At 42.7% G+C, this 25,856-nt stretch overlaps 1 protein-coding gene across 8 annotated transcripts in view; it reads right to left on the bottom strand.

The window, feature by feature from the left end:
- The window catches only part of fat1a (FAT atypical cadherin 1a), a 77,411-nt gene that overhangs the window by 48,353 nt on the left and 3,202 nt on the right, over window positions 1-25,856 (bottom strand). For all 8 annotated transcript variants that reach the window (XM_058385048.1, XM_058385054.1, XM_058385046.1 and 5 more), the window contains exons 2-3: window positions 22,255-25,544; window positions 8,050-8,364 (exon numbers count right to left, since the gene is read on the bottom strand). In XM_058385048.1, the coding sequence (XP_058241031.1) occupies window positions 8,050-8,364; window positions 22,255-25,516 (3,577 nt within the window). In that variant the 5' untranslated portion in view covers window positions 25,517-25,544. The remainder of the gene's footprint in view (window positions 1-8,049; window positions 8,365-22,254; window positions 25,545-25,856) is intronic.

Raw genomic sequence — 25,856 nt, 5'->3', positions numbered from 1 at the left:
GAACTAGATTTAGCATTCAGATGCTAGCATATTTCCCACACTGAGAAATATTTCCTTGACAAATTTTGACTACTTTGTTTATAGCTGTTAAAGCTGTGTAAATGTAGCAAACACGTTACACACAGCTCGAAGCAAATTTACCTGTGAATAGTTAGCGCTAGCTAGCTAGCTAACTAGCCTCAGTTTGGGCTTTTTTTCATCAGTTATTAATCATTAACTATTTTTAGCTAAATTTAGACATATTTTTTTTTAAAAAAGGCTTGTCTTCCAGGGTTAACACACACAAACACACACACCTTGAACAGCTGCTCACACACACACACACACACACACACACACACCTTGAACAGCTGCTCACACACACACACACACACACACACACCTTGAACAGCTGCTCACACACACACATACACACACACAAACCACATTGTGGGGAGTGATGAAGATTAGACAGATGATGATGGAGAAGATTGAAGAAATGCTTTTTTCGGCTAATCAAATCCATGTCAGTCGTGCAGGATAATTATAGCGGCGGTAGACTGTGTGTGTGTGTGTGTGTGTGTGTGTGTGTGTGAGGTGTTCTTCAGGCTTTGGCAGAACACACATACAAACCCAAGCCTCGAGAGACGCCCCATAACTCCGAACCACAATCCATTTCTTCCTCCCAAAAAATAGCCTGGTGCTCTGGTGTGGGCCAGAGATAATTACAGCTTTCTCTCCGTAGCGGAAAGAAAAACAAAAAAGATGTAGAGAAAGAAAAGAGCGAACGTATTCGACTGGGAGAGGAGAAAAAAACAAGACTGTTATCAGTCAGGATGGCGCTGTGTTAGCAGTTAGCATCCCCTCAGCAGTTTGAATGCTAAAATCATACCCCCCCCACCCCACCCCATCCCCCAAAAACAAAAAAAATACTGTGTTCAGCAATTCTTTGTGACAGGAATTAGCATCCCTGATGCTGACAACTGCTAGCTCGCTAATAAAACACCGGCATCTTCAAATCTTCACCTGCATCTTCACCTGCTCAAATATTCTTTCATTGTTAGCTAGCTCACTAAAATATCCCTACTGCTAGCGTCTTAAAATATCATGTCACCAGCTTTCCTTTGCTAAATCTGTTACCATGCTAGCTGTTCACAGAAAAGCACTCAATAGACATCTCTTTATGTGGTGTGGGTTTAAATATGCCGCTGTGTTGTTGCAAGCACCTGCTAGCGCACTAAAATATCACTCTTGCACTTCGTTAAATGTGTTCCAACTTGAAAAAAAATAAACAAAAAACAACTAGCAGCTCAACCATTTTGAGGTATCTAGCTCTGTTACGGAGACAAACATGCTAAAAGTTGCCAAATCTGTGCTTTTTTATCGATTCTGCTCTGTAGCGTTTTGTCGTAGCTTGTGGCTAATGCGTTCTGGATAAAAATAGCTCTTTTGTAGTAACATTTTTAAGCTTTTTTTCTATTTCCTACTAGCCACGTGGTTGTAAACAAACAACATTCTTATTTGCTCTGTGGTTTCTTGTCCTGTGACTAGCCTGCTATCAAATTCTATGTGTTAGCCTACACATTTCTGTTTGTGTGTGTGTGTGTGTGTGTGTGTGTGTTGTGGCTTCTTGTCCCGTGACTAGACCGCTACATTGCTAACACACTGCTGTTCCATCCAAATCCATTCTCTTTCCGTTCTGTACAAAATGCTAGTTTGCTACCGAATTCTATGTGTTAGCCTACACATTCGTGTTTGTGATGTGTGTGTGTGTGATATGTGTGTGTGTGTTTGTGATGTGTGTGTGTGTGTCACAGCACTGTAGCTTCTCGTCTTTCGCAGTGGAAGTGCGCAGCCCACGGCTAAACACCTCTTCTCTGCTTAAACGAGAACGCGTTTAACCTCCGACACGCTCGCTGCTCTCACTTCTAATTGTAGCGTCGACCCACTGATGAAACGTCTCAGGGGAAATTACAAAAGACAGCGCGCGAGAGAAAGAGCAAAATAACGAGCTGAGAAAACAGGGTTAGCGAAAGAACGCCCAATTAGCGTAAGGATAAAAGACAGCATTGTGCCATTTGCTTAATAAATATACAACAATTTGTTTTCCAGAGTGTTATTTACTTTCACACACACACACACACCGCACACGTTAGCGCACTGAGTAGCAGCACGACAACCGCTAACAGGCTAGCGACAAACAGGTACTAAAGCGTCTGATCCAGAACTGAGAGCAGAGTTTACTCTTTCTCTTTCTTTCTTTCTTTCTCTCTCTCTCTCTCTCTCTCTCACAGACACACACACACAAACACACCGCGTAAATCTGGGCCAAGATCCTGAATTCCTCACACCTACACAATTACACCCCTAAAAATGCCATGAAGAAAATGGAACAGGAAAAAGAGAGAGAGAAAGAAAGAGAAGTAGAAAATGTCTACAGTGGGAGAGGGAGTGATGTCGGAGGAGAAAAGATGAGTGTGTGACGTGTCGCTTTTTTCTTTCTTTCGTTTGAATTTTTGGGTGTTCTTTACCTTTCTTTTCTCTGTTTACATATTTCTTTCTAATTTTCATATTTTTTCTTTCTCTAAATCTTTCTTTCTTTCTTTCTTTCTTTCTTTCTTTCACATTCTGTTTCATGTGTGTGTGTCTGAGAATCTTTGTGTGTTTGTATGTGTTTGATAAAGTCTGTGTGTGTGTGTGTGTGTGTGTCTGATTGAGTCTATGTGTGTGTGAGTGTCTGACAGTGTGTGTGTGTGTATGTGTGTGTGATAGAATCTGTGTGTGTATGAGTGTGAGTGTCTGATTGACAGTCGGTGTGTGTGTGTGTCACACTCCCAGGTGACACTTCCTTCCCTCCTCTTTATCTTTCTCTTTCTTCCTTTCGTGTGCTGCAGCAGCTGCCTGAGAGACAGGAAGTGACCCGCAGGAAGTTGTTAAGCTCAGATATCTTTCCTTCCTTTCTCTTTTCACTCCTTTCTTTCTCCCCTTTCTCTTTTCACTCCCTCTTTTCTTTCTGTCTGTTTTTCCAAGCAGAAAGCGGAGTCAGGTTGACAGCCTAGGGCCAGCAGGTGAGGCAAGTGGAGACAGGCTGGGTTTGGCATTGGGCTTCACAGACGATACACTTACTAACTAAAAGGTGAGATTTCTTCACTCCGGTCCCTCGGATTTTATTCCAAAAATTCTACATATGTATAAATGAGACATTAAAAATGAGAACTAAAGCGTGCAGTAAACGTGTGAGTGATTATTGGGAAACGTCACATGAGAAACACACACGATGTTTTAAATTATAAGTCGCAGATTTATGACACTGAGAACGGATTTGCCATTTACTGTGTTTACGCAAAAACGACTTTCAACAGGAAATGAGCTGCACATTTTGGCCGGATTCTCCGCCTCTTGGCGAAATTCAAATCAGGCGCCTGGGACCTTCACAACCACCTGGACTGAATGAGTAAACAAGTAAACAAGCTACATATAAAAACCCACATACGGCCTCGCTCCAAATCACAGACTTTATTCTGCTCCTGCGTGAGAGTTCAGTATATCCCCCGGGTTCCTCTGTAGAGCTGCCAGCGCTCCGGTCTCTCTGTGTGAGTGTGTAATTGCCGAGCCTCGGCCGCTACGCCGTTAACCTTTTCAGAGCCGAGAAGAGGAGAGAAAAACACATACTCGGGTCTGCAGACTGACAGACTGAGAGAAGAGAACCTTCCTGATGTCTGGAAGAGACGAGAAGATGTGGAAGGATAGAGAGAGAGATGATGGATTGATGGGTGGATGAAGAGCTCGATATTTCTCACTGGTTCTTCTCATTTTTTTAAATGGCAATGAGAAAGAGAGAACACAGATTGATGGATAGATGAAAGAGAGGAAAAGAGAAGAAAGGACAGCGCTGCTTCTTCCATCCATCCATCCATCCCAAAGGGTCACAATGGAATCCAGAATCCATCCCAAGGGACTCAAAGCACAAGGCCATGGGATGCCAAAACATTTGATCGCAGGACACAATCACAATGTCTTGGACTTGGTGAGGAAACTGGAGAACCCTGAGGAAACCCTGAAGCACAAGGAGAACATGTGTTGACTAATCCCCGACCCGAGGGAAAAACATTCTAACCGCTAAGCCACCAAGCTCCTAATTATTTTTGCTTATTAAATTACAAAACAAAACACAGCTGCTTTGTGTCCTTTCTAATTCCGTAGCGTGTGACCTCGCCAATCTCTGAAAAACAATCAATTCGTTCATGCCAAGGTCACGAAGCATTCTCATATTGATCAGAGTATTGATTAGCGCTAACAAGCGATACTCTTCCTTCTCAGAGCTCTTGGTTAATTCAGAGAACATGGGAACATCAACATTTCCCTGAGAAAAAAAATAGACAAAAGACACATAGCGGGCTGGTATTTAGCAACTAAATCTCAATATACAACCTGTAAATGCTCACTGAGAGGGGAAATGACACCAAAATGCCAGGAACATCAACAATTATCTCAGAAATGACTAATAAAAGACAAAATAATTTAGCTAGCTAGCATGTAGTAGATAAGTCTTTATATAGAAATTGTAAATGCTTAGTGAGAGCAAAATGTCAGGAACATAAACATTTACCGTACGTTTTTTTTCGCAGAGGTGCTAATTTTAGTACACTTAGCATCAATGTAAATTCAAAATGATAATCAAAATGTAACACAACGTCAACATTTACCTCAGATGTGTTGGTTAATTACTAAGAAAACACCTTATGACTGAAATTAGCTTTAGATTCACTTAGCATCGATATAGCACTGACAAAAAGGCAGTGTGAAGGTACTGTGACAGTGGAAATGAGACAAAACTGTGGAAAACTTCAACATTTACCTCAGATGTGTTGGTTAATTGCTAATAAAAGTAACAAGTTTATGGACAATGTTTTGTATTCTTTAAAGCTACGATAACAACTAACGACACATGGCACCACTTTTGAAGCTGGCGCTGTTCTTTTGGACAACATTTTTTTTATATTTTTATTTAGAAACCACATCAGCAAGTCTGAGGCGACGACCAGCTCCACACAGCCGCTTAGCACAATGCTAAAACAAGGCTTTCATTACTCTTTAGCTTTGTTAGCTACGAAATCAGGCAAATCCTGAGGTAAAGAATGAGGAATAAGTGTGTAACATTATGACACTGATCCCAGTCCTGATTCTAGGAAAGTTATTTTAACTCGTATTATTTTTCTAGAATCTTAATCCAGATTGAAACGTGGGAATTTATGAAATACGACAGGAATTCCCCTCGAACCCAAACAGCTTCTAGATTTAACCGACCCCGAATTACAGGAAGGGAAGAAACCGTGAGATCGCTTATCTCTTTCTCATGGCTTTTCCAGTGTACCCTCCACACACACACACAGTTGTTTTATTAACCCACATGTTTGCTGCTTTACTTTGCAGAGTTAATGTTCAACGACACCAACACCCACTCAACCTCTCTCTCTCTCTCTCTCTCTTATTTCATTATCCTGGAAAAAGGCCAAGAGAGAGAGAGAGAGAGAGAGAGAGAGAGAGAGAGAGCACAGGCCCTTATTTGGCATGAAAACACACATCAAGCCCAGAGTGTATGAACCCCTGGACCACACAGAACTACCGCTAACCTCACTGAGAGGTTTTATTATTATGAGGTCAACATGGGCGGAGTTAAGTTAGATTTCATCAGCCAATCACATACCTTATCTTGATTAGCATCTTTTTTCAATGACTAGCATAAAATACTGACTTTAATGAAAGGAATATTAAAATTTGACACTAACATACAGTGTAACTGTGATGCAGACTCTCTGGTTAGCGGAAGAATACTAATACTGGCTAGCTAAAGAGTTAACTAAGCTATTTATAGCTAATAAAATAAATATTTCATGCTAAACACCTGAAACCCAAAGACTAGTTTAATATTCTGTTCAGCATCAAGATGATTAACCTTGATGATAAAACTGTAATGTAAGCTCCGCCCCTGGGCACAGAGACACGTGTCACTCGTAGCATGCTAATGCCTGTTGAACCGACACGGTTTGCAAAGTGTGTTTAGCTCATTTGGTGCTGTTGAAAGTTTCAGCTTTTTTCCTGTTTAAAACTTTTCTCCAACACACACACACACACTTATGCACTAGGAGACCTATTTGCACCTCGATGCTGCTCTTAGTCCTCACAGCAAGGATTAAATATTCAGAGCAAGTCCATTTTGAGAATATCTAAAATTCCCACAGTGGAGAGAAAGAGAGAGAGAGAGAGAGAGAGAGAGAGAGAGAGAGAGATTGTGTGTGCGCGCTAAATGGGGCTTTTCAAAAATACAAGACTTTAAAAGGAAACTAGCGAGGCTCCTCAGTCAGGGTCAGTACACTCGCTCCAGTGATCTCTCCACACTAAAAAACATCAAATCCCAGAATGGACAAAGGATGTAGGCACAAATTACCCACAATGCACCACGACACTCCTGGACTGTAGTCACAGTGGACTGACTGTGGATGGAGAGATATTTGTGGCCTGTTCAGACGAGGACTGTGTGGTTTGGGACGCATCCGTAATGGATTTATAGAGTTGACACATCCTGTAGAGTGAGCGAGATCTGATTTGGGACAGAGCCACGGTGGACTGATGATGGTGAGATAAGTACAATGGTGTGCATGTAAGTGAATAGGTGGCAGTTTGGGACGAAGCCCTAGTAGGCTGATGAGAGTTAGACAATTGTCTTAATGTACCCTATATAATGATGATGATGTGTGGTTTGGGACACGTCCATAATGTCCGATAACGATAATAATGATGATGAGATGTATAACTGAAAACAAGTGTTGATTTGGGACACAGCCACAGTAGACTGATGATATCGAGATAGACTTTTATAGCGAGTGGATTAAGATTTGGGACAAAACCATTTTGGAATAATGACCAATGTAGAGTATAGGCTGTAATTTGGGACACAGCCACAGTAGTAGTACTGAGATGTTCACAATGGTCTTTCTTCCTCCCTCTCTCTCTCTGGCTAGTGTGGGTTGTGTAAAAGCTCTCAAATAGAAACTGGCTAGCTCTGAACTGATGTGAGATCAGATTGGATCAGATTGTGCCAGACGAAGGAGGAGTGTCAGAGAATAAATTCTCTCTCTCTCTCTCTCTCTCTCTCTCTCTCTCTCATAAAAACACGCCACAACCCCACATTTAGGAATACACGTAAATGAGCTATTCGGTGCAGCTAATAATTATTGGATAAGCTAAATTAAAGGCTGCTGCGCCCAAAATGCTAACATTGCTAATAAAAATAAAGGTAATTAGACGAAGCAAAAGGCCCGAATCTGTGGTTAAAAGGCGCACGCAGTTCTTTTCAGCGATAACAGATGACAACGCTTCAATTCAGGACAATTTACGGTGCGATTAGTATTTATTACCTGCAGGAGCACCCGAGGGACTGAGCTATGTTTCCGTCCTATGTTGACCTTCCCTTCTTCAGGGGTCAAATAATAAAACTCCATAATGCTGCCTACGTAGTCGCCCTACCTTCAAGCGGAACAGGGTTCAAACATTTCCTCGCTTTACGTTTTAGTCAGTTTCATCTTAGACTTGTTTACTCTACACTATGATTTCTAACTAGCACAGGATTATCACGTTCCTATTTTGATTTAAACCGAATTCCTTAGCAAGCAATCCAAATAAACACTGAACTTTTCAAAAGAAGCTAGATAGTCTAGGTGTAAAAGAACAGACACAAACCACGTTATTTTACATTCTTATTTACAAACAATAAAGCTTTTTGTGTGTGTTTTTTTGTGTAAACTGATGTTTATTTATCGTACAGTGTTTAGTTTAAACGCTCATTTGGATTTTTAGTCATTTGGTAAATTGCTAGCTTTAGTCTAACTTTAGCTAAAATTAATGTAGCTGCTAATTTCCGGATGTTGATATGTCAGGGGTAAAAAAATTTTACTTCAGCCCATGAACAATGATTTATTATTGAGTCATCATCAGTTTCTGATCTGTTTCTTGGTTTATTTACCCTGACTCTGTAGGTAAAGTGTTAGTCTTGCGCCTGGCTGAACTCACCGGTCTTGGTGTCGATGCTGAAGAAGCCCTGTGGGTTCCCGCTGCTGATCTTGTAGCTCAGTTTGTCGCTGGAGCGAGTGTCGGGGTCGAAGGCGTCGATCTGAATGACCGAGACGTCTTTGGGCGAGTTCTCCATGACGGAGGGGTAGTACACAGGCTCTGAGGTTTGCGGCGCATTGTCGTTCACATCCTGGACCTCGATGTAGATCTCTACAAAGGAGGATAGCGGGACCACGCCACTGTCACTGGCGTACACCGTCAACCAGTAGTGTGGCACTGACTCACGGTCCAGCAACTCCAGAGTCCGGATCACACCTGGGGCAAGAGAGAGAGAGAAAGAGAGAGATTGAGAGAGAGAGAGAAAGTGAGAGAGATAGAAAGAGAGAGAGAAATTCATTTAACACAATTTCAACACCAGCACATCCGTTAAACTGAAATTCAGGTGTGCAAACAATTCAAAAGTGCTGAACAGCTACATGTTATTGCATCATAAAATACAAGAACCAATCATTTTCCAGTATGCAAATGAAGAGCACATGCCAAAACTGGTTCCTCAGAGCTGGAGCTGTTCACAATACGCACATTTATAGCATTAACATTTCAGAAACTTTCACATTTATACAACTTTGTTTTTAATTGAACTGCCACAGCAAATAATTTTTACTCAAGCTGGAATAAATAAATCGAAATAAACAAACCTCTGATACCAAACATGTCCCTCATGATTGAGCATAATGAGTGTTTAAGGAATTCTTACCAGATCCCCCACGCAAACCTGAACAGCTGCCAGTAAACCCATAAAGCTCCTGACATCAGCTGCTGGTGACATCAGAAACCCCAAACCAAACACTGGCTTCGTTTTCTTTTGCTTATTTGTTTTGAAAACAACCCCCCAACCCCCCCCCCCCCCCCAAACGTCCGCCACGTGTTGGTGTCACCTCTAAAGAACAACATCCTGTAGATAATCAGAAAAAAAACATGTATATTTTGTTTGTACTTAAAGATTAACGTAGACAACCGCGAACGCGCCCCCTGCACCACCCCCGAGACCCCAAAAGGCTCCATTTAAAATAAATGAAGGCTAGAAGAAAGCTAGAAACGTCCAAGACAGCTTGATGAAAGTGGGGTGTACATGTTATTTACAAGACGATTTCCTTGTAATAATTTACAGGAAGAGTTCTTTTAAAATATCTTTCCTTTCAGATTTCTGAGAAAAATATCACGAGATAATATTGATATCGATATCACAATGCTGTGATGCTCTTCTCAGGAATCAGAAGCTGAGCTTCCGTGATCGGAGATAGAGAACGGATTTAATCAGACATCAAAAAAAAAAAACCTCAAGATGAAAAATTATGACATCATAATAACCCCACTCTATAAATATTTAAATGTTGAAATACTGCTGTTCCGGTTTAAACCAGTTCGCTACGGTGACAAGGGAAGGGTTAAAGATTCACCCGAACCGTCGGAGGCCATTTGGCTCTCAGCTGTGTCAACAAGGCACCTATTCACAGCAATCCAGGAACGAGAAGGGGTGGAGAGAGAGAGAGAGAGAGAGAGAGAAGGGAGTGGGGTGAACTTTGAAACTTCTTTGTTCTCATCCATTCAAAGCGTCCTGACAGGACTGCGGTTTCACGTTACCTAGAGCAATCCTAAAAGTTAATTATTTTATTGTTAAGCGTCCGGGATAAACGTCCACCTCGCTATCGCTGCTACGCTTATAAAGCAGGGTGTGTGTCAGCCACCGGGCGAAAGGAGAGTATGATGTAAAGCGACGTTTCCTGCTCAAAGTCTACGCTGACGATACGCTTCCAGTGACACCACCGTCCACCGGCAGCACCGAAAAATGTTTATAATCCACACTGTTACAAACTGCTCGACCACAAAGTCAGAAAAAATTTAAGCTATCGTGTTACAGATTTTACAGAATTTAGCATCAAAATTTAATTTCTGATGATTAGTCCAGTGACAGAAATGAAAAACAGGAATACAGTTCGGAAAAAGTAATACTGTTAAATTAAAGGTAATGCTGTGACACAATACAGTGGAACCTCGGGATACAAATGCCCTCAGTTTACCAATTTTTGCCTTAAGAATTGAAATTTCGCAATTCATTCCAAAGAATTTTCAGCATACGAATCGAATGGCAACTAAGTTGCGTGTATGTCCGGGAGCTTTTCAAAACTTGTTGGCATCAGTGGAAAGCCAAGAGAAGCCGACCGAAGCGGGTTTACGATTTTTTAATGATATTTTTTCAGCCAGTGAAAGCTGTTTGGAAAGAGTCAACCCACGATACCAACGTCGTCTTTGGCATGCGTTCAAAAGCTAGGTGATTTTCCGGGCGTTTTTTTGTTGACAGATTGGTGGCGTGGGTGGTCTGTTCTATTTTTAACCCAAGCTTGGTGGCACGACTTCCTGTGAGGAGCCTTGACATGAAATGTGTGGCCTGGGTCACGACATTGGGGCAAAACGACATTGTGCTTAAAAAAACAATAAAAATTATAAACATTATGTCAGACTCTAGAGCTCAGACCTTTCAGCTCGCACTGACTGTAGCAGCAGTAACATATTTATCCCTCTCGGTTGTTGAACCCGTCCTCAAAGCTACAGCTGGTATCACCGTTCAGTCTTACATTACAAAACTCTGATTATATAACCGTTGGATTTTTCCGCCAATAGAAAAGCAGGACGCTTCGTTAAAAAAAAAAAGAACTGAAAGATGAGATTCTAAGGGAATTCCTTCTTAAACGCAGCCGTGTGACACGGTTACGCTTTGACCTTTGACCCGGATAACCTAGTCGAGTCTCTCTCTCTCTACAGCGGGGCTCCTGCATGTTTCACATTTGGGATCAATGACACCGTGTTCTTTGTTTCCGGAACAATCTTTCCACTCCCCAGTTCCGTAACTCGACAACCTGCTCCCTGATTTCATTTTGGAAGGGGCGAGAAAAAGGGAGAGGGAGAGAGAGAAAAGGAAAGAAAGAAAGAACGACAGGTTAGCTTCAGGCGATAATTATATTCGGAGCAGGAGGAGGAGAGGAGGAAAAGCTGGCTACAATATGCTCCGTGTTATTGAGTCCTCAGCGTCTGACGCTTCACTGATGGGAATGGCAATGAGCTCAAGAAGCAAGCGTGGGACTCCGGAGAGCACACTGAAGTGTGTGTGTGTGTGTCTGTGGGGGGAGTTGGAAAGACAGAGTGAGAAGTATTAAAGGAATAAATGAGAAAGCCAGCAAGCTATAGGAAAAGGGCAAAGAGAATGTGTGACAGAGACAAAAAAACAAGTGTGAGAGGACAAAAACTAGCAGAAGGCTAAGAGGGAGAGAGAGAGAGAGAGGGAGAGAGAGAGGGAGAGAAAGAGAGAGAGAGAAAAAAAGAGAGAGAGACAGATAGAGGAACCGACAGATAGAGAGACAGACAGAGGAAGTAAGACAGAGAGAGAGAGAGAGATAGAGAGAGAGAGAGGAACCGACAGATAGAGGGACAGACAGAGGAAGTAAGAGAGAGAGAGAGAGGAACTGACAGATAGAGGGACAGACAGAGGAAGTAAGACAGAGAGATAGAAAGAGAGAGCGAGAAAGAAAGAGGGAGAGAGAGAACTAGCCTGGCTTTGCCAACCGCCGTCCCCATGCTTGAGCGCTCATCTAGATAGCACACACACACACACACACATACACACACTCTCAAGAGACTTGTCCCTCTGACTCAAAAGAGCCTTGCTTTTAGCCGCCCTCGGCGCAGATGACTTCATACACACTGCAACACTACATGTGTCTGAGGCGCAAAAAAAGTAGGTTGTCTCTATATTAAAAAAAAACAGCTTCTTTCATTTTGCTCTACATTTCTTTCTACAGCACATATACCACTGCTATACAACACTTTATGCTAATCTGCAGTAGCATGCTGACAGAATAAAAAAAATCAGCTTTGTTGTTTCAAGAAGAAAATATCCATGAAGACTAGCTATAGCATGCACTGCCGCGCTGTTGCTACGTACGTGTGGGAAGATTCCGACCTCTGACTCGAACGAAATAACGATTCCAATGACCCTCCATTAATTCCAGCTCGGAAAGTCAAGAGCTCTTTAAACCCACTGTTCAATATCTACTTGTGTGTGTTATGTTTTAAGCTCGATATGCTCACAGGAATATTAGCGCACTAGCGCTGAAAATTCATTCAGAGTGGTTTTTCAGTGCATTCACTCTTCAACAAACAACAATTCTCTGGAGATCTGAAGCTATTTGTATTTGTAAGCTTTTTTTCTATCCACAAACACACACAACAAAGGAAGTGCTAGCTTAATGCGAGGCTAATTTTTATTGGTTAACGTTCTGAAGTGGAAATTAGGAAGCTACTAGCCAAAAAAAACAACCCCAAACAAATTCCCACTTATCAAACTGAGCAAACTAATATGTCTGGCTAAAAATAAAGGGAAAAAAAGCTTAAAGCTGTAGCTAAAAGGTGCTTTGCTAGCTAGATAACACCACTTGCTAAACTGAAAACGATTAGATCTAGCTAGTAAACTTATAGCTAACTAACCAGCTAATATCAAAGGTTTTAGCTGTAGTGTTTTGTGGAATCTGTTTATCATTTGCGCTTCTTAGCCTGGCGCTATCCTGTCCTGTTTCTATGCTAGCGATTTCTGGGGCAAAATGTAGCTTTTTCTCCAACATTTACCTCACGTTTGTCAGTACTGTAGCATAGACTTTATGCACTGTGAGAAGAAAAGAACATAAAAAGCATCTTTTCTCTATAAATAAACCACATGGAAAGATATGAGCTAGTGTATGATATGGACTTGGAGAACGAGGTGGATGTTTGCTCTTAATCTCCTTAAATCTGCTCATTGTTTCCAAGAGACTTTGGCCGCTCTTCAGCTTTCGGGCTTAATTGTCACTGATAATCCCTGTTTCTGGAGAAAGCACTGTTTTCTCTTTCTTTCTTTCTTTCTTTCTTTTGAACACCCTGCTGAATGTAGAATATACATCTTAATCCCTTATCTCCAGAAAAGATATAAAGACAGTGACTAAGAAGTAAAATTTAAGATCTGTTTGATAAAACAAAACAAAAACACATTTTTTGTAGTGTTACATGGTTCATTCAGATATTTTCTTCTCCTTTGAGTGGAATCCAGGTTGATTCTGAGCCACTCCTTTAAATGAAAAGCTGTTGAGGAAGTTATGAAATTTGCCCCTAGGGTGCAAAAAAAGGATGACAGAGTAATCCGACTGCTCGCTCTCTCTCTCTCTCTCTCTCTCTTTCTTTTTTCCCTGGTCTTTTCTGTCTATGTCACTCTTTTGTCTGTCCATTTTTTCGCCCTGGGGAAAGACTTTTCACAGCCGCCTGAGCTTCTGACTGAACAATGAAAGAAGCCGCTCGCACCGGTTTCGACCCGGCTGACCTCGCAACTGTGTGTGTGTGTGTGTGTGTGTGTGTGAGTGAGTGAGTGTTTGACAGTAAGTTTTCATGTGTATGTGCGAGATAAAGAGAGTCTGTCCACTTTAATTAGTTCCCTGATTGGCGCCTTCGTGGCACTTTCACAATAGCTGAGCTGGCTGCAAACACACACACACACACACACTGAAAGCTTCCAAAAGCAGCTTCAGCACGAAAAGATGTGAACATCCGGGGCCAAGTGTGGACAGGAATGTGGGAATGCAAAGTGGACAAGGGAGATCCTTCGGAAGCTCAATTTTATGCCCCAGTGGGAGATGCAACCCTTGCTTTCTGCTCAGATCTACCATATGGTGCCGGGGCAGAAATGAATCCCGAAGCTGTAGAAATGTCTACAGCAGCATCAGCTACAGAGATTCACATTGCCCATGCACAAAAAAAGCTGGCACTCTTGCTAAATTAGGAAGCCAAAAAAGATTAGCAGGGTTGTCAAAAGGGGATTACGGTATGCAGAATCCTGTTTATCCTCTTGCTCTCATTTTCATATAGTAAGGAGTTAGAGTGAAATCCCAGGCAATATCATCCCTTTTTCTGGCAGGGTACAACATGTAATAAGCAGTGATAACTTTAAGCCTGCAAGGCAACTGCAGTTCCAGCAAAAAACGCTCCTCAAAGTCATCCATCCCCATGTCAGCTAGTCCTCGATGGCACCTTCGGTTACTATACTTTCATAGGAAGCAATGGATTGGGGCTGAAAGTAAAGACACAATAGACAACGGCTCAGAAGCACCACAGATGTGAAGTTAATGCGGATTATGCGTGTTTTCCCGGGGCTTGCATGTTAGACCGATGTCGGACCTTCGGCTTTGAACTCACTTGGTTAATTCCCGGCTCATCTTTCCTGCATTCCGGAAGGTTCTCAGGCCTCCGGGGTCACTAGGTTGCAACAGACTTTCCCATCATATTCCTTCTCTCTGTGCACCTCAGTCATTCCCAACACCACAGGAATAGCTCAAATTCCTTTGTCGGAGTGAAGAGATCCTGAAGGGTAACCCAATCCAAGCTTCATCTTGCCGCAGTACCCCCTCTCCTTCTATCTCTTAAACTTAAATCATATCCCTGCCTCCATTCCCAGAGTTTTGCACCATCTATAAAAAGGCATGCCTTCTCGTTTCATGATTAATGGTGTAAAACATTTAGCAGTATTTGACTCAGCCAGGAAAGACTTTCTGAAGTGTCTGCACAGGCCTCTGAGATTGCACTGCCACTGATTTTGCTTTATACCCACATAAAATCCCTAGGAATGCTTTGAAAAATAGGGCGACTGTCAGCAGTGTGACTTATCAGAGGGAAAAATAGATGTGTCTTGCATGCAAATACAATAAGAATTTATAGAGAACCGTTATTAGGACGAATACTCATGTAGCATAGTGATGTCTCTTCAACCGGGCTTGGCAAAAAAAAAAAAACTCCCATGTGGCACTACCAAGGTTATCAGCTCTCGAGTGTGGATTGAGGAAATGTTTATCAACTCCAGTAACTGACGACTTTAACAAATATGTGCTTCTCACAATCTTATCTTCCCGAACATCCTGCGCAAGTGATTATAGAGCAGCAAACCTCTGGAATGGACTCGACCACCGCGTTTCCGCTTCACGCTTGGCTGTGCCTTCTGTACACAGCCATGGCCACTAAGTGCTGGCAGTCGCAGCAACAGCTGGTCACATGGGAAAATGATGGGGGTGGGGGCAGGGGGGAAAGAAACGGAGGACCGTAATAATTTCACAGGCTTAACAAAGCAGAGCAACGCGTCTCGCTCTACATATCTGGTTAATCTCATCATCTCAAAATAGGAGGTTGGAAGGGAGGTAAAAATAAAAGCCTTCCATAACTTCCATTAAGCAACAAACCAACAAGCATTATCATCGGCTGTAAACCGAGCACTCATACAGGAAGCTTCGAAAGAAAATACACAAAGACATGAGGATTTCAGAGACTTATTAAAGTTCAACAACAAAGAAAGATGAAAGTATGTCGACCTGAAGCGTAGGATAAAGAAACAAGTGTGGGTGTAGAAAGAGGAAGTTCCTCAATGAACGAAGGGGAATGATGCAATTAGAACATGCCTGGTGGGACACTGTCTTTTTATCCCCCGTGCTGTTTCTTCCACCGACTTTAGCCTGTTACTTCCAGTTGAGAGGTCCTATAGGGACTTGCCCAGACAGAGCTCATTGTCCAGGCACAGCTAATGTTATTGCAAAGGCCTTGGAACTGGCGTGCTAACGAGAGCCAGACCTTTTCAGTATTGACCTGACTATTTAAGGGCTAGAATCCAATCCAAGCCCTGGACCCTATCCTCCGATAACAACCGCTTGTCTTCTGCTATCACAACATTTTTATGAAGCGTGAAATAGCTGCCTGGTGATGCTCCTCCCTCGCCACTAGGAGCTACCGTTAGTATTAGTGTGATAGGTCATGCTAAAGTGGCTCGTTCTCCGTTCTTGTGGAAAGGGTGATAAGATGGTGGAGTGAGAGAACGTTTTTCAAAGGGGTGCTGGGTTGACATTTTGAAAGCCCCACTGCTTTTTTCCCCCTCGCTCTCTCTTTTCTATTTATAAGCCGGCACTCCTTGGAGTATTTCTGCGAGGAAGGGATCAAAGGCGTTTTTAAATTGTGGCAGGGGTGGAAGGGTGGCTTGCCAATAAAACAGGGGGAATAGGAAAGCTGCTCAGTTCAAAAGCCAGATGTGGAACTGTTGACTCTGCTCCTAATTACATCTTTATACGGCATTACTACAAACAGTGCGACTGTGCACTTAGCCATCGTCTGCAGGCCAGCTGCACTGAATCTCACCCAGCAGTGTTGTGACTGGCCATGACAAGCCAAATTAAGTCACAGCTAAATAGGGAAGAACATTCTGAACATGCCAAGATTTACACGCTAGACAGCTTCAACGCTAACCGTGAAGGTGCACCAGAGTCTGATAGTAATGAAAAGTTCGAGAAGTGAAATACACAACATTTTTCTTCAATCTGATGATTTGACATTAAGGGCCATGGCTCTGATTCGATTCGATTGGTCCACGATCACACTACGTTGGCGTGCCTGTTGACTCTGACGTGTAGTCACATACACTTTGCAAAGAGATGAATCACAGTTTTTCTTGTGTTTAGGGAGCTTTCCATGTTTATTTCTGCCATCACTCCCTTCACGTTGGATTCTTGTTACGATCCGGAGAGCGTGACATCAAAGGGGCGAATAAGCTCCGGCGGCAGGGTGCCATCTGCCATAATGGGGATTTTCATTGCCAAGCACTGAACCGTGGCCTAAAGAGTACAGAGGGATTGTGGGTATCAATTTAAGAGCTAGTGGGTCCTATTAGTAGAAAATATGCTTGGATAATAAACGGCATCTAAACTCACCGGATTTCTTTTCAGGCACAACAACACCATTAACTTTACAGTGGCATCTTTTTTGGGGGAAAAAAACAACTTTCCACTCTATTTTTTCTTACTTCTTTTTTTGGCTCACAAACTTGGGCACTTCAAATCAATTAGTCCTTGTTAAGGCTCATTAGCATAACCTGAGTGAGGCACCTACGCGGGAACTAAAATAAGCACTCCCAACGTTAGCACCCTGCAATCATCTCCGGCTCCCTTTGCATTCCTGAGCACAGTCGCCTCGGCAACGTGGCCCAAGCACAGACTGTGTGGAGTCGAGGTCATGTGACCCTCCCGAGGGTGGACTGGAGATGAGAGGCGAGAGAGAAAAATGAGATGAGGAAGAAGGAAAGAGAGGTAAATCTTAAGACAACTAGATATGCCCTTCCCTTAACTTACTTCTCTTTTATTACCTCACTTTTTTTTTCTCTCTTTCTTCTTTCTCATGATTCTTCCTTCTATACAAACATGAAAAGGCAAAGCAGTAGGCGCATATTTGTGTTATCTGGCATCAACGGCAACTTTTCTACCTCTAACGGAAGGAGGGGACAGAGGATTTTTTCACAAATGACAAAACCACACTACAGTGCTTTGTCGCAACATGCCCGGCTATTGGTGGCCCCTTCACAGAGCCAGAGAAAGGGCAGTGCATACATTAGCCGATCCGCAAAAGGGCAGGCTGTGTTAAAACCCACAAACAGAAAGCAGAAGACACTCGATTAACGACTCGCCTTGACTCGAGCCCTGACCACGTGCCGTTTTTGCACTCTTTCTCTTTTGAACAGCGGCCTGTCCCCCTCAGGAGGCTTTTATTTGCTCCCTAACCCTTCCACTTACTTCATTACATGGCGCTGAAGAGAGCAAAACAACAAGCCGAAGACTCTCGGACAAATACAAATCAGACCCATTATCAGGTCCACACGCTTTCGTCAAGCGCAGAGGGGCAGGCGAGGGTCACATGAAGCAGAAAAACATATTTAACAGACCGAAAAAACAGCACGACCTCCGCTTCTGAGGGTCGCCTTTTGTTTTTTTGTTAATGCAGCAGTAATGAATTGAGAAAATTGACCTTTTTGCATAATTGCGCTTTTAAATGAAGAGTTGCCTGGCGTTGAATGTTTACTCTCTTTATGAAACACAGTGGGTAACCTCATACCTCCGAAACAACAATACCACGAAGCCAGCTACAATTAGAGCGATAATAAGAAATTTTAGACATAAATATATATAGATTTTACACAAAAACAAGAAAGAGTTTAAAATTTAGAGATGATTTGTGTGAAATTTTGGAGCATAATAACAGTGTTTAAGCCATTTTCCTGTAGAACATCCAGACACTTTCAGGTTATAGACGGCTGTATACATCCTGACATCCTGTAATTAGCTATGACAAAGTGATTAGCTCCAGATACTGAAAAAAATATATAAAACATAAAACAATGTAAACACTGATTTTATATATCCTTTTTGTTAAATCGGCTCCTTCGTCAAAGTTCATCAAAACTGATTAAATATAATTTTAAAAATGACAAAATCAACAAGACACAATAATATCTTAATGCACATCAGTAAAATAGTGTTCTTATCTATTATTCAAATATGAAGAGATAAACAAGAAGTTTGACACTATGTAGTTCTTTTTCTCAAATTCTGATCAACAGACGAGCCGCTCCATCATTTACTCAGAATTCCATCAATTTTCCTTTGAGCCAAATTGATATTACGAATATGAAGTTATTTAAATTAAGTGCCAAAACTCTGGGAATTGGCTCATTTGCATGATTAGCATGATAAAGAACAGGTGGCCGGACGAATGGCAATGAAAGCAAACTGGCGTGTGAGACATAGGGAATAAAGGTGAGACTGATGAGAGCTGACGGCGTATGTCTTTGGAGTGGAAAGCTTGAAGGTGCATGGCGCTCAGGTTTGCTTTAGCTGAGTTTGTATTGCAGATTTGCGCAGTTTATATTGAGGATTCCAGACACGGCAGCGCAGTTTAGCCTTTGGGCTTTTGTAAAGCAAGTCTCTCTGCCTCTGCTGTGATTTGCGACATATGCCCCAGAGCCTTGACTTGTTCTTTTGCCACAAGGACATTTAGCGGTTAAAAAAACCCCCAAAAAAAACACCAGATTCATTGCATTTCTCTGGCAACATCAATCGGGTTTGCGGCGAAACCTCAATCCTGTGCGGCCTCAATTAACTCACTCACTCAAGAAGCGACATGCACACAAAATCAATTGTTTAACACACACACACACACACACTGAGCAGCGGCTGAAATTAGCCCGGTTCACATGGAGAGGTCTCACCGAGGCTCGACATGTTTGTGCAATCTGGCGACGGTAAACATCACTGCTGAAGACTCGTGAGCATACTCAGGAACTCAGCAAATCTCTCTAACGCCTACAGCAGTCAGGAGGACAAAAATAAAAAAGAAGAAAAAAAAAGAGCCAGACGCAATCCGGGAGTAACAATTTTGGGTTCTGTAGCCTGGCTGGCTAAAGTTATCGCAGGTCTACTGGGACAAAATATCAAGCTCTTCCTGACGCAGGAAACCTCGGAAAACGAGCCCGAGCTCGTACGTGGTTTGGAAAAAGGCGAGGTTTTTCATTTCTTTCTTTTTTTTCAAATTCTAAAATACATACATAGCCAGACTAAATATAAAAGCCACACATCCCTGAGGGAAGAAAGCAGATGTGAAGCTAGCATTAACGAGAGAGGAAAATAGAGAACTGTGTGGCGCGTACCTCCTGAGCAAATTCCTTTTAGGCAACCTGAAAAAATCTCCCCTCCCCCTCCGACCCCACTGAAATATCCCCACTCTCGGATGAGAAGCATGCATGCAAATAAAGCAGGGAAGCGAAAAAGCCACAGAACCCAAAAGGTACAGCAGGTTTAACCAATCCCAGATGGGACAAGACCAGAGGAAATCGTGCAAAAAAAGTGGCCCGGTTTTTTAAGCAACTAATGGACTGATTCCTTCAGATGTAAAGTTACATTAACCAAACAGCATTGTGCTGGATATTAAATGACTCATGAGACCACTTGGGGAATATGTACAGAATAAAACACTCTTCTAGTATGATGCGTTTCTTTTTATAACGCAGCAATTTTCTGTTTTTGTTTTCTTTCATTATAAAAAACCATGTCATGTTACATAAACACATTCCTTCTTGCAAAAATGTATGAAAATTACAGTAGAATTACAGTATCCCTATAGTTGCTTTCATAGAAAATTAATCAACACTTTTCTCAGGCATCTCAAGTTGCTTGAAACTCTGAAGCAAATTTTGGACAAAAGTTTTTACCTTTTAAGTGTTAAGTCATTTATATTGGGACAAGTATAACTGAACTAAGGTACTGCGACTGATATTTTTCATTAGAGGTGTGCAAGATCTTGCACAATACAGTACATCATTAGTGTACCATAAACATCTGCTCCTGAGGAAGTTATTAAATAATTAATTATCTACACATACAATCAAACTACCAAAGCTCAAGCAGCTCAGACTGATATAATCTCAAGCCCATTTCCTTTCCATTCCTTCTCCCCCACAGCTAATCCACATCCCACAGGGAACTCTTCATGGCTCATGCATATTTACTTTGCCACCAACCTTAGTCGTGATCCCATACAATGGTCCTTAGTGCAAGACAATCCCATTTCTGCTAGCACTTACAGATTACCGAGGTCATGGAGGGCAGAAGACCGGGTCAGGTAGGGGGTGACCTGCAACATTTTGGGGGTTAAAAGCCGGTGCCAATGAGACTTCTGCTCAGGTGTCACGGCTGGCTAAATATATCAAGCTCTGTCAAGATCTGTCAGGGGGCAGCCTGCTAAGTCCAAGCAATTATTGCGCACCACTTAGCATTTAATGAATCAGAAGGCACTGGAATATCGGGGAGAAAGATCAAGCTACACAATGTTGGGGAAGACAAAGGAAAGGGTTGTTCAGCTACCAAGAGATCACAAGTTCAAATCCAGGGAAGGCAAGAGGGCAAAATTGGTCATGGTCTCTGAGTAGGAGGGGCCAAAACACAACACTAGTAAATATTAGATCTTGAACGTGGAAGTGGGTTGATAACACGGTCTCAGAGGATGGACATGACACGTGATATCAATGACATCTCAGGAAAGCAAATTGTGACAAGTCTGATGATGTGTCTCATGATTTCCAGCATTTTCTGTAAGCTACCTCCCAGTGGTAACACCAGCAAAACAAATGATCAGTAACCTCCTTATTGAATGAAGCAAAAAATAATAATAAAATCTCCACAACTCTGGCCAGGCACAATGACAGGCAGATGGTCCTGTAGGGGGAAGAAGCAGCAGCAGCCGCAGCGCATCCTGTCATGCTAAATTTACCACTGCCGAAAGTGAGATTTCCCTACAGGGATCCCTAACAGCCACGTCTAATTTACCCTCCTTAATGAAGTGCCCTGCGCCACCTTCATCTAAATGAACACTTAATACATTTTACAGAGTTTTTGCAGAAGAACTTTTCAAAAGGACATTGCTCACTCAGGACGTGTTAGAAAAAAAAACCCTAATGTTTTATTTATAATCATTTCACAGACCCATTTGTACATTAATTATGTATACTGCAGTACAGGAAGATATTTTCATGAAGAAAAAGAGAAAAACGCACATTATAGGTATAAAATGAGAAATTCCGTGCATATTAGAAAAAAAAAAGATGTGGTGTGCCGAGCAGCCGTTGGAATTCCAGACAGCTTATTTTTAAGGCTTATTTTTTGGCACAGGTGCTCACAGTGACCAGCTGAGTGAGGAATAAATACATTCTTTGTGTGGCGTTAATGAGGTCAGGTTTGGCTTTTACAACAGAAAATTGGTTTGGTTCAAACAGCAACGGATTCCTTTATTGAATATTAATAGGGTAGACCAGTGATCTTAAATAGGCTCTTGGCTCAGATACCCAAACCAGACTACAGCTGCTCTGAATACAGAAGAAAAATAAGAAAAGAGGGGAAAAATGCAGGAGGTTGAGAGTGGTAGTGGGTGGTGGATTGGCAGCGATGTGGGGGAAGTGCTCAGCAACTAGTTTGGAATGTTTACGACAGGTCTGAAAGACAGCTGCTCCATCTGTTCCTGCCATCAATTCCTCCTCCTTATGCTAGAAAACCAAAAATTGCCACGCAAATTGAGTCCCAACACCAGCACAACTGCATATGCACCTGATTTCTAAAAGTAAACCTTACTCTTGCCTCGCATTTGCCTATATCACTGGTCAGATTCATTCAAAAGCAATCTGCTTCATGAAATATTTATGAATGCGGAACCACTCACAAACATTTCACATCCAATCTCAGCCTGAGGAACCATGAGGAAAAAAGAAAAACAACTCACCAGTTTCTTCATCAATGGCAAAGATCCCCAGTCCAGATCCATCCCGAATAGAGTAGCGGACCTCGCCGTCTCTTCCTTTGTCCTCGTCTTGAGCCATTACTTTCATGACTGATGTTCCGATCGGCACGTCCTCTTTGATATATCCCTTATCCACAAACGACGGGAACAACGGTCGATGTAAATTCTCGTTTACATCCACCACCTCCACCTCGATGTGACAGGTTGAGGATAAAGAAATAGGCTTGCCTTTGTCTTTTGCCTTCGCTACAAGATTGTAAACTTGTTTTTTCTCATAATCCAGATTCTGTACAATTCGAACTGCACCACTGAGTTTGTCCACTTCGAATTTCCCATCACCACTGTCAACAAAGCTGTAGCGTACCTGGCTCGAAGTTCCTACATCGGGATCGTGGGCTTCCAACCACATAATAACAGTACCAATGGGCAGATCCTCACGGACTTTTACCCGATAATTGGGAGGTATAAATTTTGGAGGATTGTCATTCACATCTTCAAGTGTAATTCTGAGCGACACGGTCGATATCAGTTGTGGTTCAACAGTAGCCTGGTCACGGGCTGCTATCCTGAGCACCAACTCAGACTGAACCTCGCGATCTAATGCCTTTTTGACCCTAACCACTCCGGTCTCTTCATCGATAGCAAATTGATCTGTGTCTGCTAATATAGAATACCTGACAACACCATTGTCTCCCAGGTCTCTATCTTTGGCTTCAACCTGAATGACTTCAGTCCCCACAGCTGCATTTTCGCTTATTTCCACTGAATATGTGCCCTGTAGAAACTGCGGGCTGTTATCATTAGCATCTGTAACCTTGATGTCAAGCAGGCGCGATGATGACTTCTGAGGTATTCCAAGGTCATACACAGTAACGTTTAGCGTATAGTGATCAGACGTCTCTCTGTCAAGCGAAGCATACACCTTAAGCCAACCGTCATTCATGTCGACTACAAACCGGCTTTCTGTGTCTCCTCCAGATATGACATAAACCAGCTTCCCATTGAAACCACTGTCAGAGTCAGAGGCGCTCAAATGGACAATCCGTGCCCCAACAGGCAGATCCTCCTTGACCTCAACAATGCTTGGGAATGGTTCAGCAAACTGAGGTGTGAAACGATTGACTGCATGAAGGTCTAAAAAGTTATCATCTGGTTCTACTTGGCTGTGGATTTTACTGCCCTGCAGCAACTTTTCCGCCAACATGGTTGCCACACCTGTGTCGAGACATTTGACTTGAACAGGCTTTCGCGGAGTGACGACAGTTATGTTCAAGAATATGGCTGGAGTTTCATGTTCTCCATCGCTGGCTACGATCTGCAAGCTGTACAAGGATGTTTTTGCTGCCTCGCCATCACTCAGAGTCTGCTTTAAGGATAACACCCCTGAATTGGGGTTCAGCTCGAAAAGATCCAGGTCGTTGCCGGCTTTGATCATGTACCGGACCAGCTGAAGCTCATCAGCATCGATGGCGGATACAGTCGTGATCTGTTCTCCGGTGCCGTGATCTCTGGGCACAGTTACCTGGCAATCCACGTTTTCAAACAAAGGCTTGTTGTCATTTAGATTGCTCAGACTGATCGTGACTTGCGTCTCCACCTCACGTCGAAAGGGTTCACCCCAATCTGAGGCACGCACACGCAAATTATAAATCCTCGGCATCAATTCGTAATCAAGCTGTTCCGAGGTACTGATAACGCCAGTGAAGTAGTCAATAACAAAAGGCTGGGGATTTATATTAGCAATACTGTATGTAACGTAGCCATTCTCTCCGCTGTCTAAATCTGTGGCTTTCACTGTTATAACACTGGTGCCCACGGGCATGTTTTCATCAACACTGGCCTTGTAAGACGACTGCTGAAACTCCGGGGCGTTATTATTCACGTCAATCACATCGATAATAACTTTGGTGGCTGCTTTTCTGTCACTAATAATTACCTCTAATTCATAGTGTGGCAAAGAGTCAGCATGAATGGGTCCAGCTGTTGTAATTAAGCCAGTGTCTGAATTGATTGCAAAGGGAATTTTGTCCAATTTGTGTTTGAAAGCATACTTCAGTTGGGGATATTTTGGCACAGCTGTTACCATTAGAACAGGAGTGTGTAGTGGAGCAAATTCACTTACATTGGCCCTGTAAACAGATTGTTCAAATTTCGGGGGCCCTACTTTAAACTGTGGGGATGTGATGTGGATGACTTTAGCTGAGGAAAACTGAGGTGGGCTTCCTTTATCCTTAGCTTGCAAAGTGAGGTTGTAACCATATGGCTGACTATCCCAGTCGACTTCTTTTACTGCTTTAATTTTGTATTCCTTACTGCCTGGGCTGGTTCTCACAGCTCGAAACTGAAGTAAAGGATCTCCTGCAACGATGCTAAGAGACGCTATTTCGCCATTGGCTCCTTGGTCATCATCCTCAACAGTCACTACGGCGTAAGTGGGATCCTTGTCTGTGTCGGAAGGTGCGAGGGCAACAGCGGTGATGACTGGAGCATTCTCGTTAGCCTGCTCCACACGTACCGTCAGTTTAGCCATGCTGCTAAATCCACTGCTCCCATACAGCTTCATCCCACGATCTACTGCTAATATCTCCAAATCATACTGCTTTGTCTCTGCATAATCTAGTTTTCCAGTTAGAGTAACCACCCCACTCGTGGGATGGACTGCAAACATGTCCGTCCACTCTCTGAAGCTGTAGTAATACTCTCCATTCGTACCGATGTCCGCATCTGTCGCCGTGACCTTGGCAATGCTAGTGCGGATCGCTGTGTTCTCCGGCAAGGACACAGTGTAAGAGGTGGGAGAGAACAGAGGCCGGAGGTCATTGGTGTCCAGTACCTGAACAATGACTCTGGCTCTTGCTTCTGCATTTGAGTTCCTTTCCACAGCTTTGACCGTTAGCAAATAGTGGTCTCGGACCTCCCGGTTAAGAATGGCACTACTGCCTCCTTTGGTCCTTATTCGCAAATATGTGAAGTCCCCCAATTGATACTCCTCAGCTTTGAAAAGGTTCTCGTTGTCACCTGACACGATTTTGTACCGTATTTCCCATGAAGGGTCTGTATTGTAGATGCCCATTTTGACAGGGCCTTCCAAGTAGGTTTTAGCAGCAGAATTTTCAAATATGGTGGCGTTGTAAATAGGATGGGTGAAGTGTGGAGTGGGCTTTGCATCCAGTCCTTGGTTTCGGGCGCCGCTGCACAGGAGCAGCAGCAGCAGAGCCAGCAGTGAAGTCACCTGGATCTGCATGGTTGCAGAGCACTCTTCACCAAACCACCTGCAGAAAAAGGAAGAGAAATTTAAGAAAAGGATATCTTATGCATCTTCTTTAAAACTGTAACCACAACTAATTCATTAGAATGAACCGATCTATAGTAACCACTGCTTCATCATTTCCACCACAGACCACCTGGCTATGCATTATATATCCTCAGTGTCCCTAGATGCCAGATGATTGAAGCAGGCACAAAAATCTATACCAGGGCTTCTTAAACTGTTTGCAGCCAGAGAAGCCTTCAGCTGTAAAAAAAAAAAAAAAAAAAAACCACAAAACCCACAGGTTCCTTATTCCAATATGTAGAATAATATT

This window comes from Hemibagrus wyckioides, linkage group LG29 (genome assembly GCF_019097595.1).
Source record: "Hemibagrus wyckioides isolate EC202008001 linkage group LG29, SWU_Hwy_1.0, whole genome shotgun sequence".
NCBI lineage: Eukaryota > Metazoa > Chordata > Actinopteri > Siluriformes > Bagridae > Hemibagrus > Hemibagrus wyckioides.
The sequence above is the reverse complement of the archived record's forward strand: the minus strand, read 5'-3'. Positions and strand labels throughout refer to the sequence as shown.